At 34.0% G+C, this 15,582-nt stretch overlaps 1 protein-coding gene across 1 annotated transcript; it reads left to right on the forward strand.

Annotated features, from left to right (window-relative positions):
• Positions 1-1,974: 1,974 nt before the first annotated feature.
• Positions 1,975-13,525, forward strand: LOC110096780 (MADS-box transcription factor 14-like). The gene is made up of 4 exons (XM_020822861.2): positions 1,975-2,109; positions 3,177-3,292; positions 12,886-12,964; positions 13,191-13,525. Exons 2-4 carry the CDS (start codon positions 3,204-3,206, stop codon positions 13,260-13,262), a joined length of 240 nt encoding a protein of 79 aa, XP_020678520.1. The 5' UTR covers positions 1,975-2,109; positions 3,177-3,203; the 3' UTR covers positions 13,263-13,525.
• Positions 13,526-15,582: the final 2,057 nt, after the last annotated feature.

The following is a 15,582-nucleotide window of genomic DNA, read 5'->3' on the forward strand; positions in this document are numbered from 1 at the left end:
GGGGTGTCAAAATGGGTATTCGGGTCGAAATCGGAATTAATCCGAGTCCAATTTAGCTGATATGAATCTGACCCGGTTCTAACCCAGGTTGACTCGACCAAATCCGCTAGTCATGAGTGGGCAAGAGTGGGGGCGCGCCAGCGAGATAGGGGCTGAGTCGCGAGAGAGCGAAGGCAAGGGGGCGAGCTCCTGAGGGAGAGGGGGTGAGGCTCACTAGCGGGTGCACGGGGGTGACCCGGGCCAATTGGGTTGATTTCAAGTTGACTCGAACCGGACTTGAATTTCCAATCGGGTCTGAATTTGCAACCTGAACCCAACACATTTTTTAAATGGGTTGATCCAAATCCGACCTATTTTCCAAATTGTTGGAACTCGAATTTTTTTGTCAAATCAAATATTGACACTCGTAAGTGTAGGTCTAATTCATCACTTGCCATTTGTCCTTTTTTTTCATTTAAGGCATATCTTTGCTGATAATGCTATTAACATTAATGTCATTATCAAATATTATAATTCTAAGTTTGCGCCTAAACAATTTCGTGCTAATCTGATATTTAAAACTCTTGGATCAAAGGTTATCTATCTCATGTTGGTTTTATTATATCATTATTAATTCTCTCTTAATGGATTTTTCCATTGGAGATGCCCTAAATTGTAGTTGTCTCTTGTAATTGTGGGGGAGAATATTGTACAAATAATGACGTTGATAGATAGATATATGAGTGGTAACATTAAATGTTGGAGTTACTAATGCATGAAAATAAGCGATGATGGATGCATCAATAGATGATGAATATTTTATTTATATATAATGTTTGAATAATGTTTAAAAAGCTTATCATATAATAAATAAACTCGAGCATTAATTGTGCTCATTTATATTCGTCTATATATATATATAGCAAATGATATCACTTTTGATTAAAATATATAAATTCAAACATGTATCGTATAACGGTATAAGAATAAAAATTTAAATCATTATTATCAAAATGGACAACTCAACATAACTTAAAATCAATAAGAAAATTAATAAATATACTTCAACAAAACTTTGAAAATGGAGTTATTTTCAAATTTAGCTAGAATTGGATAAAATAAATAAATAATATTATACTTTTATTTTTTTATGAAATCAAATGAACACAAATATAATATATTCTCTTTTCATGATAGGCAGACACAAAGTATAACTTTAATGCAAGAGTTGTAGAAGAGTTGATAGAGATTTTTCTCGAAGGTTCTTATTCGACCACTCCCTAATCATTAGTGTATTATTAATCACCAACCTAATAAAAAAAAAAACTTTTAATATATTCTTCATCCTATCAAATTTAGGATGAATAATAAAATAAACCAAGGGCAGAGATGAAAGGAGAGGTTAGTAATGTATGGTGAAGATTCAATCAACAGTGGTATGTAGTAGCAAATCAGAAAAGTGGAATAGAGATTGCAGGTTTCGCTTGGAACGGTTTTTTTACTGCTTCTTAAAATAATTTTTTAGCATAAAATTTTTAGTTTTTATACTAAAAAATTGCTTTAAAAACAGTGCCAAATGAAGCCTCCTAGCCTTTATTTTGTTCTCCCACGATGGAATGCATTTGATTCATGGGACCCAACACTCCATCAACTTTACTTCTAAAGTTAATTATTCATATTCGGCTCCATAATTAGTTTTTTAATTTCAATTATTTTAAAAATATTTTATTTTAGGGTTTAGGTGGTCCTAATGCAAAAAATCAATTAATTAATTAGAGGGTATGAAATAAATATCTATATCCCAAATGAGTGCTTCTACTAGTTTTTTTTTTATTTATAAAGGGGTATATTTTAAATAAACTCATTTGTCGAAAAAAAAAGTATTTTTATCACTTTTATTTTAATAATAGGTTATTGTATCACTTTTTTCGTACCATTTCTGGCTTCTATATATACCATATTCTCCCTGCTCTATTTGCACGCTCTTCATGTTGGTTCCTTTTTCTTTTTGTTGAGAGAACTTGGGGTTTAGGGTTTAGGCACAAGAGATCTCGATCTCCGTCATCATCTGAAACGCCGATCTTGTCTAGCAAGGCGAATCCGTACGTACAAATACTCCACCGACTCCCGGTACGCTTCTGATCGATTGATCCCTCAATCCATTCAATTTATGGTGATTTTGTGAAGTATTGTAGGGAAAATTATTACGTCCGGTGTTCGGATTCGTCCAGACACCAATCTAGACGCGTCATGTCACCCTGATACACACAAGACCCAATGTATCCGGGTGACGTGACACGCCTGGATTGGTGCCCAGACGGTCCGATCACCGGACGTAATAATTCGCCGTGTTGTAGAATAAGGATGGAAAGATGTTAGATGTTTAGTTAATTTGGAATTGTGATGTATGCTAGGAGATTGGGCGATCAATTCGATCTCGATCTACTATTTATGTACGTTGTGTTCCTTTATGTGGGACCTATAGTTTATTTAAGAATTAAGTATTCCCGCGGTAAATCAAGTGTTTCTTAATCGAATTATTTCTTAATGAATTGGCTTCCACTTTTCCTTACTAATTGGGTTTTCTTGCTTTGGTAGTTTTCTAGCTAGGAATATATATAGATTGTCAACTTGCACAAATTTTAAAAATCGATACTATAATCATTTTTACAAGCTTAAACATGCTTAATAAAAAAAAATTAAAATCAGGCATAGTCACCAGAGGAGGAATTTTAAAAAAGAGTGTGTTTAAAATGTAATTAAGCAAAAGAAATGTGATTATTAAAACTTTTAAAAGGAGCAAATTTGTCATATTATTTGGCACAAAATGATTTAGCGAGTTTCAATGCTCTAAAGCATTTGGCGTATTCCGTTAAAGAGAGAGATAGGGAGAGATAACGATTTAAATAATTTTTTAATAATTAAAATAATATTTAAAAAGTTTTATATAGAAATAATAAAAAATTTATAAAATTTTCATGGCCCTTATTAGTTTTCCAAAGAAAATTATTTCTTATGTGAAATGATCTATATAAACTTTCTTAAGATGTTTTATCACTGCATGCAGACCTGAGCATAAAATTCTTCTGGAGAGAAGGTATGTTGATCTTGCAATAAATACCATTAATAAGTTGTAGCTGCAAGCGAGGTGATTGTTGTGTGATATCAATGAAATTTTTGCTTTATTTGGTGCACAGATAATTGCGAATGAGAAGGGCATAACGATGACAGCTCCACAAGCAAAAGAGCAAATTCAAGATCAAACAAGCTATTGGTTGAGACCTACAATTCTTAATATAGCTCTTAAGATATTGTGAGTTTTGAAGCTCTGTTGCTGCATACTTTCTATAAGATTTTGAACATGCATTTAAATCTTGATTTATATCTTATCTTATTTTTCTTTGGAGCAATTTCTTACATAGCACACAAATCTTATCTATTTACAGAACGATAGTGTTCATGAAATACTTGTAAATATTTGCTTGTGTAAATAGTTTATTTCTGGTTGACATAATATTTGCAATAGATTATGTGCATACAAAAAAACATAGTTTATGATAGAAGAACACTTTGCATGACATTTCATATGATGTAATTCTTAATATATCATAGATAAGTACTTAAAAACATATGAGTTAAATATCAAAAAAATCACTTAATCATTTAATATTCATATAAGGTATTTTACTACTTGATGGATAAATGAATAATAGAGATTTTTTTGAATATGTTGCTGAAATATTTTAGGAGATAATTTATATCAAGTTCATTATCTTAAATATGCCTGCTAGTATTTGAAACACACTGGTCATACTCCCATGTTAATAAAGGAATCTCTAATCTCCCTATAATTTAAGAAAAAGCTTTTCGACACTAATGTTTGTCAAAAGAGCAAAATTGAACCAATCAGCATGAGTTCTAACCAACCTTCCCTTATATGTATATAATATATAACCCTCAACATTTCCATAAATCACACAAGTCAATAACACTTCATGACAAATCAAATAATAATAAAGTTGAGATTAATGATAAACATAATATGATATGCAGAAATTCACCTCACTTTTTACATGTGATGTGATAGAGTAAAGTGAACAGAGGAACATATGAGTTCATAAGCCGTCTACTTTCAAAACATATAGGTATTTATATCAATTAACAATATTAGAGAAACATAAAAAACCACTCTATTTTCTTTATATATATATATATATTATAATATATTATACAACACCTCAAATTACAATGTAAATAAATTGATGGTTACAAAACACTACGCATATACGAGACACTTTTCATGATAAGGCATAAGAATATATATATATATATATATATATATATATATATATATATATATTATATATATATATATATAATATATATTATATATATATTATATATATATATATAATCTTATTTTTTAATATGGAGCGAACTATAGAGGCTTATGTATCAAAACTAGTATTAGATTAGAGTAGCAAAACTATCAGTGCAATTATAAAGTATAATCTATAGTAACATGCGCCACATTGTAGTACAACCAAATATCATAATAAAGATTAGAGGATAACTAATCAATATGATAGGTAGTCTCACATATCATCTAATTAATTTTTATAACAAAGAAGGAAAATATGATAGTACCGATGACATAAATTTAATGATAAAAATCATGAAAAATCATACTAGAATTGTGACCAAACTATATGGGATTTAGTACTATAGCCAAGCAATTGTGTTGGAATATATGCATTACAAACATTTGGCACATAAGAATACATGATACCACTCAAATACATATAAGAGCATTTTAGTATATAAAAAGGCCATGAAACCTACAAGAGTATTTTATTAATGTTAGGTATAAAGACAAACTTTCTGTAAAAAATAAAAAAACACATGATCAATAAGCTTATATATTTCATATGGCATATCTAACTCTGAAAGATCGTTAGGGATGTTAGGCCCTATTGGAACTAGTGCCCAAAGCTATTTAAGAGAGAGGTGAATCGGTATTTTAATAACAAACACATCACAAAACCAATATTCCCACAACGAAAAACAATGCGGAAGAAAATAATTGCGGAAGCAATAATACGAAAAGAACACACGGATTTATAGTGGTTCGGTCAAACCTTGACTATCGTCACTGCTTGGGGCACCCCCAAGTATTGCACTAAATCTAGTGTCTCTCCTTTAGCCCCCACGGCTAGGAGGAGAAGCCCTTACAAAATCACTTCCACCTTCCCGGGCGGCGGAGTCGCCGGTCCTTTGACACCAAAGAGATCTTCTTCTTGGTGAACTTACCTCGAGACAAGCCTTGAATCCGATGGTACTAAGGTGCGAGTTCGCCGGAGGCAACGCGTGTGGAACCCCCTCCACAACTCCTGAGTCCCCCCTCACAGGATCTTCTTCCCTCTCTCAAACTCCACCCTTTGCTCTCTCCCTTTCAAGCTCTCTCTCTAGTTTCCCCCACAAGAACGAAGCTACAATGGCCTGCCAAAGACACTTACAAAGTGTCTTGCCAATAGCTTTAAATTATAGAGGCTCTCAAAACGAGCTCATTTTAATGCAAGTTGCCGCATTAATCGTCCAAGGACGATAGTATATCGTCCTGGACGATCAGTAGCAAATTAAGCTCATTAGCCCGGGACGATATGGGACGTCAGAAGAAAATTGGTTACATCGTCCTGGCCAATCTTACGATCGTCCTGGCCGATTAGTTTAAAACGTTTCAATCGTCCTGATCATCGCCCTATTTTGAGCTGGCCGATACTAGATCGTCCAGGCATCGGCCGGCCGATCATGCGATCGTCTCCGTGACGATGTGATCGTATCAATTAACACTTAATGCTTTCCAAAGATACCAGATCAATTTAGGCATGATTGAGTTAGATCGTCCTGGACGATAATAATATCTCCCTGACCGATGTTTCACTAAAACAAAGACTTCCTAAACTGATTATGGCGCGTTGATTCTTTTCTGAATTGCAGATATCGTCCAGGCCGATCTGTTGACGGCTGCCTTAATGAGGATGCCTAACTAGGGTTTCTGGATTTTGGACAGATCGTCCAGGCCGATCTTACGATCGTCCTGGCCCGATGTTACCAAAAACATAAATCTATAGGAGCAGAGATTTCTATCAAGTTTATAGCAGCACCAAATACAACAGATCTCAGGAAAGGAAAAAGATTACAAACTGACACAGACCTTAGTCACGCCAACTTGAGCTGGTTCCAGATTGCAGTCTGATCGTGTGGACCTAAAACGGTAGCACATAAGGCAATCATAGAGAAATAAGGAATGTTTGCTATCATCAAAATCATAAACCATAGATCCGTAACAAACTCATGGTTAGACCTTATAGAAGAATATGACATTGAAGGATACCCAATCTCAAATCTAACTCTACACTTCTTAAGACTATGTAGGAATGTATAGGTAAGCACATATTATGAAGTTATCCACAAGCATTTGTTGGAATTTCCATTGACACATATTAATCAATGATTAAAATTGCGTATTCGGGTATTGAGGCGTTTTTCATTCGTGAGGCGAGGCGTAAGCCTCAAGGCGTTTTGAGGCGTAAGCCTCAAAATCAAAGATTGTGTAAACATAAAATAATAAATTTTTTATATACTAATGAGTGAATGATATAAAACATAAAAAAATATAAGATATGAAGTGAAAACAAAATATTCCAATAATAAGACAACAAGAAATATAGTTCAACTCAAACTCGAACTTTTCCAAATCACAGTATTCTTTTCTATGACCTGATGCATCTTTATCCTTAATTCTGACCATCATTTATGAGAAGAATATATTAGTGTAATATATCAAACCCCTAAACATAATGCTTCACTTATTCAATATTAAGAAAACTTATATAAGCATGCACTCATGAAGAAGTAGACTAACACTAACAACTACTACTAAAAATGATGAATACAACATATACCTACTCGGTATTATGTAAGTTTTAATATACATAGTATGAGGCGTAAGCCTCATGCCAGTGAGGCGAGGCGGGCCTCAACCAAGTTGAGGCGTAAGCCTCATAAAAAAAACTCGAGGCGTAAGCATCGAGGTGTTTTTTACTCGAATTGTGCAAAGGCGAGCCTCATATTGCGCAATTTTAAACCATGATATTAATATTTAAATATTGGAACACTATAAGAAACCTTGTGACAATTAATGAAATCTAAGACTAGAGAACTAGTCCTACCATGAGTATAACCCTCAAGTAACTTGCCATGTGAAATAAATCATGAAGGTCTTCATATTTGCATTCTCTCTCTCTCTCTCTCTCTCTCTCTCTCTCTCTCTCTCTCTCTCTCTCTCCATTATTTGTTTCCTCGTCTCAAATGGATTTCATGCAAAATGAGAAGGAAAAAAGGTTTAAATGTAAGGAGAGCGTAATCAAGAAATTTTCCCATTTAGCACGAGAAACTAATACCTAGAACAATGCAATACTCTTAAAATTATGAAAAAAATATTAATAGAGTATTCTATTATACTAAATCAAAAGCACATTGGTGAAAGTTTTTGTGAAACAAACATCTAAACAAACATCTAACCGCTATAGAAATCGCAGTCATCCAAGTCTATGCCTTTGGATCTTTTGCGATTTATATTTAGATGCAAATTCAAATAATAATATGTGACATTTTATGTCCTATGCACAATTTCTGTTGATCAAAATGCTTGGAATTTGGCAAAGGGTTACCTACAATAAGTGTTAGTATGCTAAAACATGAATATTAGTCGAATTCATGAGAAGCTCAATGTACACAATTTAATTTACATGTAGACTAGGTAACTATAATAGTGGCGATTATACTATGCTCTGTGGTTAAGCTTTAACCTAAATTTATGATGAATGTATATCGCATGTGATATAGTTGACATTTTTAATTTTACGCAAAATAATTATAGTGAACATAATAATTATTATAAATCCTTCATCAATATTATTTAATATATTAATAAAAGTTGAAATTAATTTCATACAAGACTCATATATATGTTTGTGCTTCTATTGAGTTAAGTTTAATAATAATTTTGAGTAGGTCTCAAAAGAAACGTCTCAACATCCGGCATCAAGAGAAGAAGAATCTGAAAAGAGAAATCGCATTGGAAAAAAAGATGCATAATACTTTCATCTTCCTCCTCACACAAGGGGCAAGTGGGATTTATGAGAATGTTCCTTTTAGTCAGCACTTCTGCGGATTTAAGGCCATCCAACACAGCCAACCAAGAATATGAAGAGTATTTTAAAGCAAACCGCTTGTGTCAAATATATTTATGCCAAGTAACTTTCAGGTAATCGAAAAAATAAAACTTCTTAAAAGTTTTAAAATTAGGGACACCATCACCCTTCCAGATAATGTTGGAATTTTCATTAAGAGTAGGGATAGAAGTAATTAAAGAGCAAGCTTCAACAGAGAATAAACCATTGAGCTGCCAATCCCCATTATAGATAAAGTCTTTCACTTCAAAATAAGCATTGGGAATAGGGTGAACTAAATCAGCAAGAGATTTACCGTTAACCCAAGGGTCCCATGTCATAAATAAGCTATTGTGAGATTTCATAATATGGAAGTGAAGTAAGTGTTTAATTCATGCAGCAATAGAGCAGGAGAACTTCCAGAACTTGGAAGCTTTCAGGGAAGGAGGTTTGAAAGGGGATTGATGCTTATATCTAAGCCATTTAGAAATTTGAGAGCTGTGAGTGTAGAGTCTCCAAATGAAATTGCAGGCATACCCAAAGTAAAGAGAATGAATGTCAAAGATTCCTAGCCCACCAAAGCAGGTAGGCAAACAAATATTCTTCCAAGCTATAAGGTGAAGTTTGTTCTCAGTAGTGGAACCATGGAAGAGGAACTTGGAGCACATTTTATCTATCAGTTTGCAACAGCTTTTAGGTATAATCGCACATCTGATCCTGTAAGCTAAAGTATTAGCAATAGTAAATTTGAGGTACTTAATTCTTCCTGCGAAAGACAAAAACTTAACTTTCCAACCAGCAAGTAGAGCAGAAATTATGCTCAGGAGTGGTTGGAAGTGAGAGGATGAAAGCTTTTTAATGGCAATGGAAATGCCAAGATATTTTAGAGAAAATTTTGAAAGAGTGAAACCAAGAACACTTTGGATGTCTTTAGTGAAAGAGGAGCCGTGGGAGAAAATAATAGAGCATTTGTTCTTATTAATAATGAGCCCAGAGTTGGCTGCAAATAAGTCCAAGGTGGCATTCAGTGCATGTGCATTCCCAATAGAGGCCGAGCCAAACACTAACACATCATCAATATAGAGTAAGTGATTAAAAATATTTGGGCCACATGATATTCCCGAGAAATTCCCCGCATCTAAAGCACAAGAGAAGGCATCCATAACAATAACAAACATCTTAAACTTTCACCCTCCTAATAAAAAAGTATCAGAGATCCCCAAAGCGATGTACTTGATCCAATGAAACATTTTTTCAATAAATATTGCAATAAAATTTTCAATTGTTGTAATTCTTTAGTAATCATCCAGCTAAACAAGGTGTTATGTTAATAGAAAAAAATCTATCTCCATCACTAGAGATAAATTTGATAAATGATTTAAAAATACTTATAAATATTCTCTAACAATTGATATATCCTTCAATTTATTCACCTCCATTGTGATATCCTTTTGTTTAGCGAGAAAATCTTAGCAATCATTTTTTAACAACATAAAAGATTATCATGCATAATATTCCTCAATCTTCAACAAACTTAAATTCTTCTTCACCAGGATACTTGAATATGGCCACCACCTTGTAATACTTTATATAGACAAAATAGCTAAATAACTAAATCCATATTTAAGATTTTATCAAATTTATGTAGAGGCAGCAAGTACAAATTTGTCTGAACACTTTAATTCCTTATCTCTATAGTTACTTGACATAATTTATTAACATCTACATGGTTCCATTTGGCAACACTATTGGTAATGTTGGGTGCATAATCGATGTATTTAAACCAAGGCGTTTAGTAAAATCTGCATAAATAAATGAATGCAATGCACCAATGTTGAACAAAATTCTAAAATGACTATTTTGAATTAAAGGATATGATGCTCCATCAAACTTATTTTAAATAAATATTGTATAAGTAAAAATGTTTGGTGAAATTTTAAACTCTTGTTGTGATAAAGCACACATTCGAGGGTGAACATTCTAGTGAGTCTAATTCTAACTTGAAGTTGATGCCATCATATCTACTACTCTTTGTGATGTAGGACTAAATGTGTTTGTTGATGTTTTACCTTTGAAATTATACGTTTTTGAAAGAGCAAGAACAATTAGTGAATTCCAACGACTTAAAAGATGAATGAAAACACTAAAGTAATGATTTGGTTCAAGCAATAGAATACATGATAAAGATTTAGAGCAAAAAATAACCAACCAAATAAGATTTTGCTTAATGTGGGGTTTTCGAAAGAAATCATTTAATTAATATTTAGAATAGTCACAATTTAAGATCTCTCACTCTCACTCATATAACTGGTTAAGCGGAGAAAGCTTGCAAGATCTTTGAGATGCCATAGTTGAGAGGGACTTGGAAGAAATAAGATTCAGGAGAGAGTTCACCTTTGTCAAGATTCGGAAGTAAGGTGCCACTGAATGGGAGGTTGTCATTGATCGATAGTGGTGGCGAGAGAGAAGAGGATTCTTTCCACGTAATCTTCAACGAAGAGATCGTTAGGTCAATGTCGAAGAAAGGAGATCGGTGGATGTCAATGAACCATGGTCGTTGAATATGAAGACGTGATCAAGCTTCAGATCAGCCATTCAAGGAAGGAGGAAGCATAACAAGTAATTTCAGATTTTGTGGATGTATGGTGGGGGAAACAACAATTAGAAATCTGAAATTAATTCCAGCAAATAGAAACTTTGAAATTAATTCCAGCAAATAGAAAATCTGAAATTAATTTGGGAGGGGTTGATTGGAGGGAGAGTTAATTGGAGGGGGCAAAAAAGGAAAGAGGGAGAGAGAGGGGGGCCGGCGGCTATGGGAGTGGGGAGGGGATGTGGGAGGGAATTAAGGGATTGAGATAGATTTCCAATCAAAGCCAATCTAAATGGAGAAAGAGGCTTTGATTCAATTGTCTCTCAAAATTAAATTTGGATTTAAAAGGCCTTGATTGGAGGGACTTTCCTAATATAACTTCTCTTATTTTAGGAAGGAATTTCAAATTCAAATTGAATTAAAATCTAAAATTAAAACCTTCCTAATAATTTAAGATGCATCACATAAAGAAAGTAATCAATTAGGGGTTTGAAATTTGGAGGCAAAGGAGGGGAGATGTGGCTGGCGGCTAGGAGGGGATTAGCGTTTAGGGCCGGCGGCTACAAAGGGGATTAAAGTTTAGGGCCGATGACTAGGAAGGGGATTTGGGTTTAGGTTTGAGGCGGCGGCTATGAGGAGGGGAGGGGCCCTTGTGGCCAGCGGCTAGGAGGAGGGTGGCTTTCGGTTGGCGGCTGGAAGGGAGGAGAGGTGGAGGCCAGCGGTTAGGAGGAAGAGGGAGGGTGGCCAACGGCTAGGATAAAGGAGGGACGATGGTGGAGGAGATGGACCACGAGTCCGGATGCTTCCTACGGCTGATGGGTAATACATTTCCGTCACCTAGGAACTTCAATCTCTCAAAAGAACTCTCTAAGCTCTCAGAACACAATAGCAGAAATTTTTCTTAATAATATTCATCATCCCCCCAAAAGGAAGAGGAGGGGGCTTTAAGTAGCCAAAATACAATAGCAACATAAAAGACAAAAGTGCCTCTAAGGGTCACAAACAACTATTCCTTCAAGTGAGGGAAAAAACAAAAAAACTGCGATAATAAATCAAACACGCATATAATGATAAACCTAAGAAAAATGATAACTTAAAAATAAAGTGGTGCGATCGTGGTCGTAGATCATCGGCCCCTTCTCTGATAGACTCTTCATGGTCGGATGTCCTCATCACTTTGTTTGACAAAATATCTTTGAGATGCTGCAATACTTCTTAAAGGCCTTTGTCTGAGTGTGGGACAATATTTTTCCATATGTCCAAGGTGATGGTACCAAAAGAAGGTCCTTGTTCTTGAAAGAAATTATTCTCTGTATGTTTTATCACATTTTTCACAATTTTTAATATTGATTACTACTTTCATTACTATTGGGTTTGGGTTTCTTCTAATGTGAATTTTGATATTGAGGGACTTGCATAGTCCTTGACCCTTAATACCTCTTTGGTTTTTGAAAATTTCTAGCTCTCTTTATATCTTGCATATTAATCTCTAACCGTCTAGTTCTTTCTATCAAAATTGTATAATCATTGACTCCCAAATGAATCGAGTTATGGTTCATACCTCAAGAGTGTAATGAATTCCACTTCATATTACATTATGGATTGACTCCCTGCATTAGTTTGATGAATTTATCTTTGATCTACCATATTAAAAAAAGCATAAACTTTGTGCTGCTAGATTCATTGCCAAATTTGTCTTGTAGCTGTCTTTGCCACCATCTTTCTATTTCTTCTCCCTCAAAAGCAAAAGTGGAAAGTGTGACCCTTCGCTCCTAAGGGTAGGATACGACTATTTGACACTACACAATAATATACGGGTCAAACGCACATAGCTCTCCATGTGTTTAAATTAATCTATGCAATATTTTCACTGAGCTTATAACACTTCCGCCAAGGTGAAGAATTTTTCATGTTTCCAAGCTTATATGTTATAAGATTCCAACACCTACTTGCTAAATATAATGAGTAGTTGAAATACCAAGAGACATCGAATTGTTTAGGTATTTGAAAGCTATGGATATATTTGTAAATTTATTATGTATCTGTGAAAATGCTACTAATGTTTTCCATGTTGCATAGCATGGAGCAGATTCTTGAACGTTACATGCGACACAGTTATGTTGAAAAAGTGTTTCCTATAAAAGAACCAGAGTCGCAGGTATAGATCATTATACAGGATTAATTTATCTTGAAAACTGTCAACTTCGTTTGCTGACCTCTATTTAATCCATATGAGCTTACGAAGAGCTATATATATATATATATATATATATATATATATATATCAGCTTACGAAGAGCTTTATATACATGCTTTAAGAAGCACAAAACCAGTTAAACCAAATAGAGTTATTAACTTAAACCTATATCGTTTCATTCTTTCAGGAAGATTTGTGCCATGAATATGAAGAGCTTAAGCGAAAGGTTGATGCCTTGCAGAGGAGCCGAAGGAAATAAATATTTCTTATTTTTGACAAGAATATGGAGAGAAAAATTGCTGATGTGAGCTCGTCCTAAGTGTATTTGAGGCATGTCATGGGTGAGAATAATCTAGACACCTTGAGCCTGACAGAGCTTCAACAACTAAAACTGCAACTTGAAACTGCGCTGAACCATATAAGGTCCCAAATGGTAAATAATTAAATCAAAATACTTCAATTTTGACCGCACTACTTGTATTGTAGATAATATCATTCAATATAACCATTCTTTGTAAAGAAGAATCAACTGCTACTTGATTCACTTTCTGAGCTTCAAAGAAAGGCAAGATTTTCTCTCTTCATTCCTTGAAATCCCTTAAAAATAATTTTTCTCAGTCAGTTAGTCAGTCATCCTAAGATTTAGCGTCATGATTCATATTTTTTAGAGTTTATTAGATTATCATGCCTTGGAAGAGACCTTAGAATGAGCCAATTGAGTGTTGATCATGTTCAGCTTCATGTATGCCACATGGTTGATGTGACATGAATCAATTTTTCAAATGGATGCTTTTGGTAAATATAAAACTTGATAGTTATCCAAATATGGAATTATCAAAATGATGGCTTATCTGGATTTGAGCATTTTTATTGTTTTGATGACATTTTTTCTGTTTCATGTATTAATTTTAACTTGATCCCCATGCAGAATAGATTTAGGACACATTGTTTCCTGAACTATCCCCCTAGAAAAAGCACTAGTAAGATTGAGGACATTCTTAACTAGGCTGTCAAGTGGGCTACTCAACTTTATTTAAGTTCCATTTTTATTGTTTTGATGACATTTTTTCTGTTTCATGTATTTTAACTTGATCCCCTTGCAGAATAGATTTAGGACACATTGTTTCTTGAACTATCTCCCTAGAAAAAGCACTAGTAAGATTGAGGACATCCTTAACTAGGCTGTCAAGTGGGCTACTCAACTTTATTTAAGTTCATTTAACTAAGCTCTACTAAAAGAATTATATTGAGATAACAATCATTATAGTTATTTTGTGAGTCTAATTTAGAATCCCATGTGATATGATTAAAGATTTTGATATAATTGCATACAAGGGACATTTTTTTGCACTTTTATTGAGTCAAATATAATAATAATGTTGTAATTATAGTTGTATGCATCTTTGTTGATCAGATTTCCCTTTGCTTTTAGGATCTATTGAAACTCAGAACTAATTCTCCATATAGCTAAGGCTCATTGGCTGTCCAAAGGCAATGACAATATCCAAATCCTTTATCTAAGAATCCAAGGGAGGCATGCTTCCATTAATAACATTATGAAGTTTCAACCTCGTTCTTGGTTTGGTTGATTCTCATCATCAAAATGCTTATAAACGAGTTATACAAAAAACCTTATGCTAATACCTTCTAATTCTAATATCCAGTGGGCAAGACTAGTCTTGTGGATCTAATCTCTGCTATTTGTTGAGGACACTTTTTAGTATGATATCTGGGGGTTATATTGGTGATACATAAGAATAAATTCTAGGATGTAGATTGTTTCATTTTTGAATTTTTCCAAACTATATGGGGCATTCATTACTGGCAAAGATTTTCACTGCAGTTGTCCATTTTTCTTATCTAACTTCAAGTTCTAACCCAAATATAGAGCTCCTAATTACATCAAGGACTTCATGGCAACATTTTTGTAACTTCTATAAAATTGTTGCCATAATCCTTGATTCTATGCTCCAAAAAGTGCTTCCTTTAATTATTTCTCCTATTTGAAGTGCCTTCATTTCTAACCACTTAATGAAAAGTTTTATTGGGCATTAAAGTTCTTTGTGGCTTCCACAAGTTGTTAACCTCTGTATATATTTAATTATCAATTCGAGTATGTACAATGAGGGGGATGACCGATCAACACGATGTCGCAAGCAATGAATTTGAAATGCCTCAACCACAATGAAGATCACTCAAACATTATTTGTTTAGGTAAACAAATTGTGCCGACATGTCCACAACTTCGAATTTACTAAGAAGTCATATGCAACTCGATCAAACAATGATGAAAATGAAGGTCTACGAAGATGGCATCGCATGAAATTATTCAAACATCATTTGTTTGCAAAATGGATTGCGTTGTTGCATTCAAAACATTGAAATTATCAAGAAGGAACCACACAATTAATTTGAGCAAATGCAAAAAATAGCAGTCTATAGACGCGACATTGCTTAAAATCACCCAAACGTCCTTTGTTTGTTTCTGCGTCATTGCGTTCGGAACAGAAAAATTACTTGGAAAATAGGTCCATATTATTAGGGTTATTGTTATCGTTCCATGTTTACTAATACGCTAA

The sequence above is a fragment of the Dendrobium catenatum genome, unplaced genomic scaffold, assembly GCF_001605985.2.
Source record: "Dendrobium catenatum unplaced genomic scaffold, ASM160598v2 fragScaff_scaffold_1023, whole genome shotgun sequence".
Lineage (NCBI taxonomy): Eukaryota > Viridiplantae > Streptophyta > Magnoliopsida > Asparagales > Orchidaceae > Dendrobium > Dendrobium catenatum.

Excerpts from the sequence above, each read along its gene's own strand:
- LOC110096780 (XM_020822861.2), top strand. The coding sequence starts at position 3,204 with ATGACAGCTCCACAAGCAAAAGAGCAAATTCAAGATCAAACAAGCTAT. Across the intron at positions 3,293-12,885 it reads AATATAGCTCTTAAGATATT|CATGGAGCAGATTCTTGAAC; the intron begins GTGAGTTTTGAA and ends CATGTTGCATAG. Across the intron at positions 12,965-13,190 it reads TAAAAGAACCAGAGTCGCAG|GAAGATTTGTGCCATGAATA; the intron begins GTATAGATCATT and ends TCATTCTTTCAG.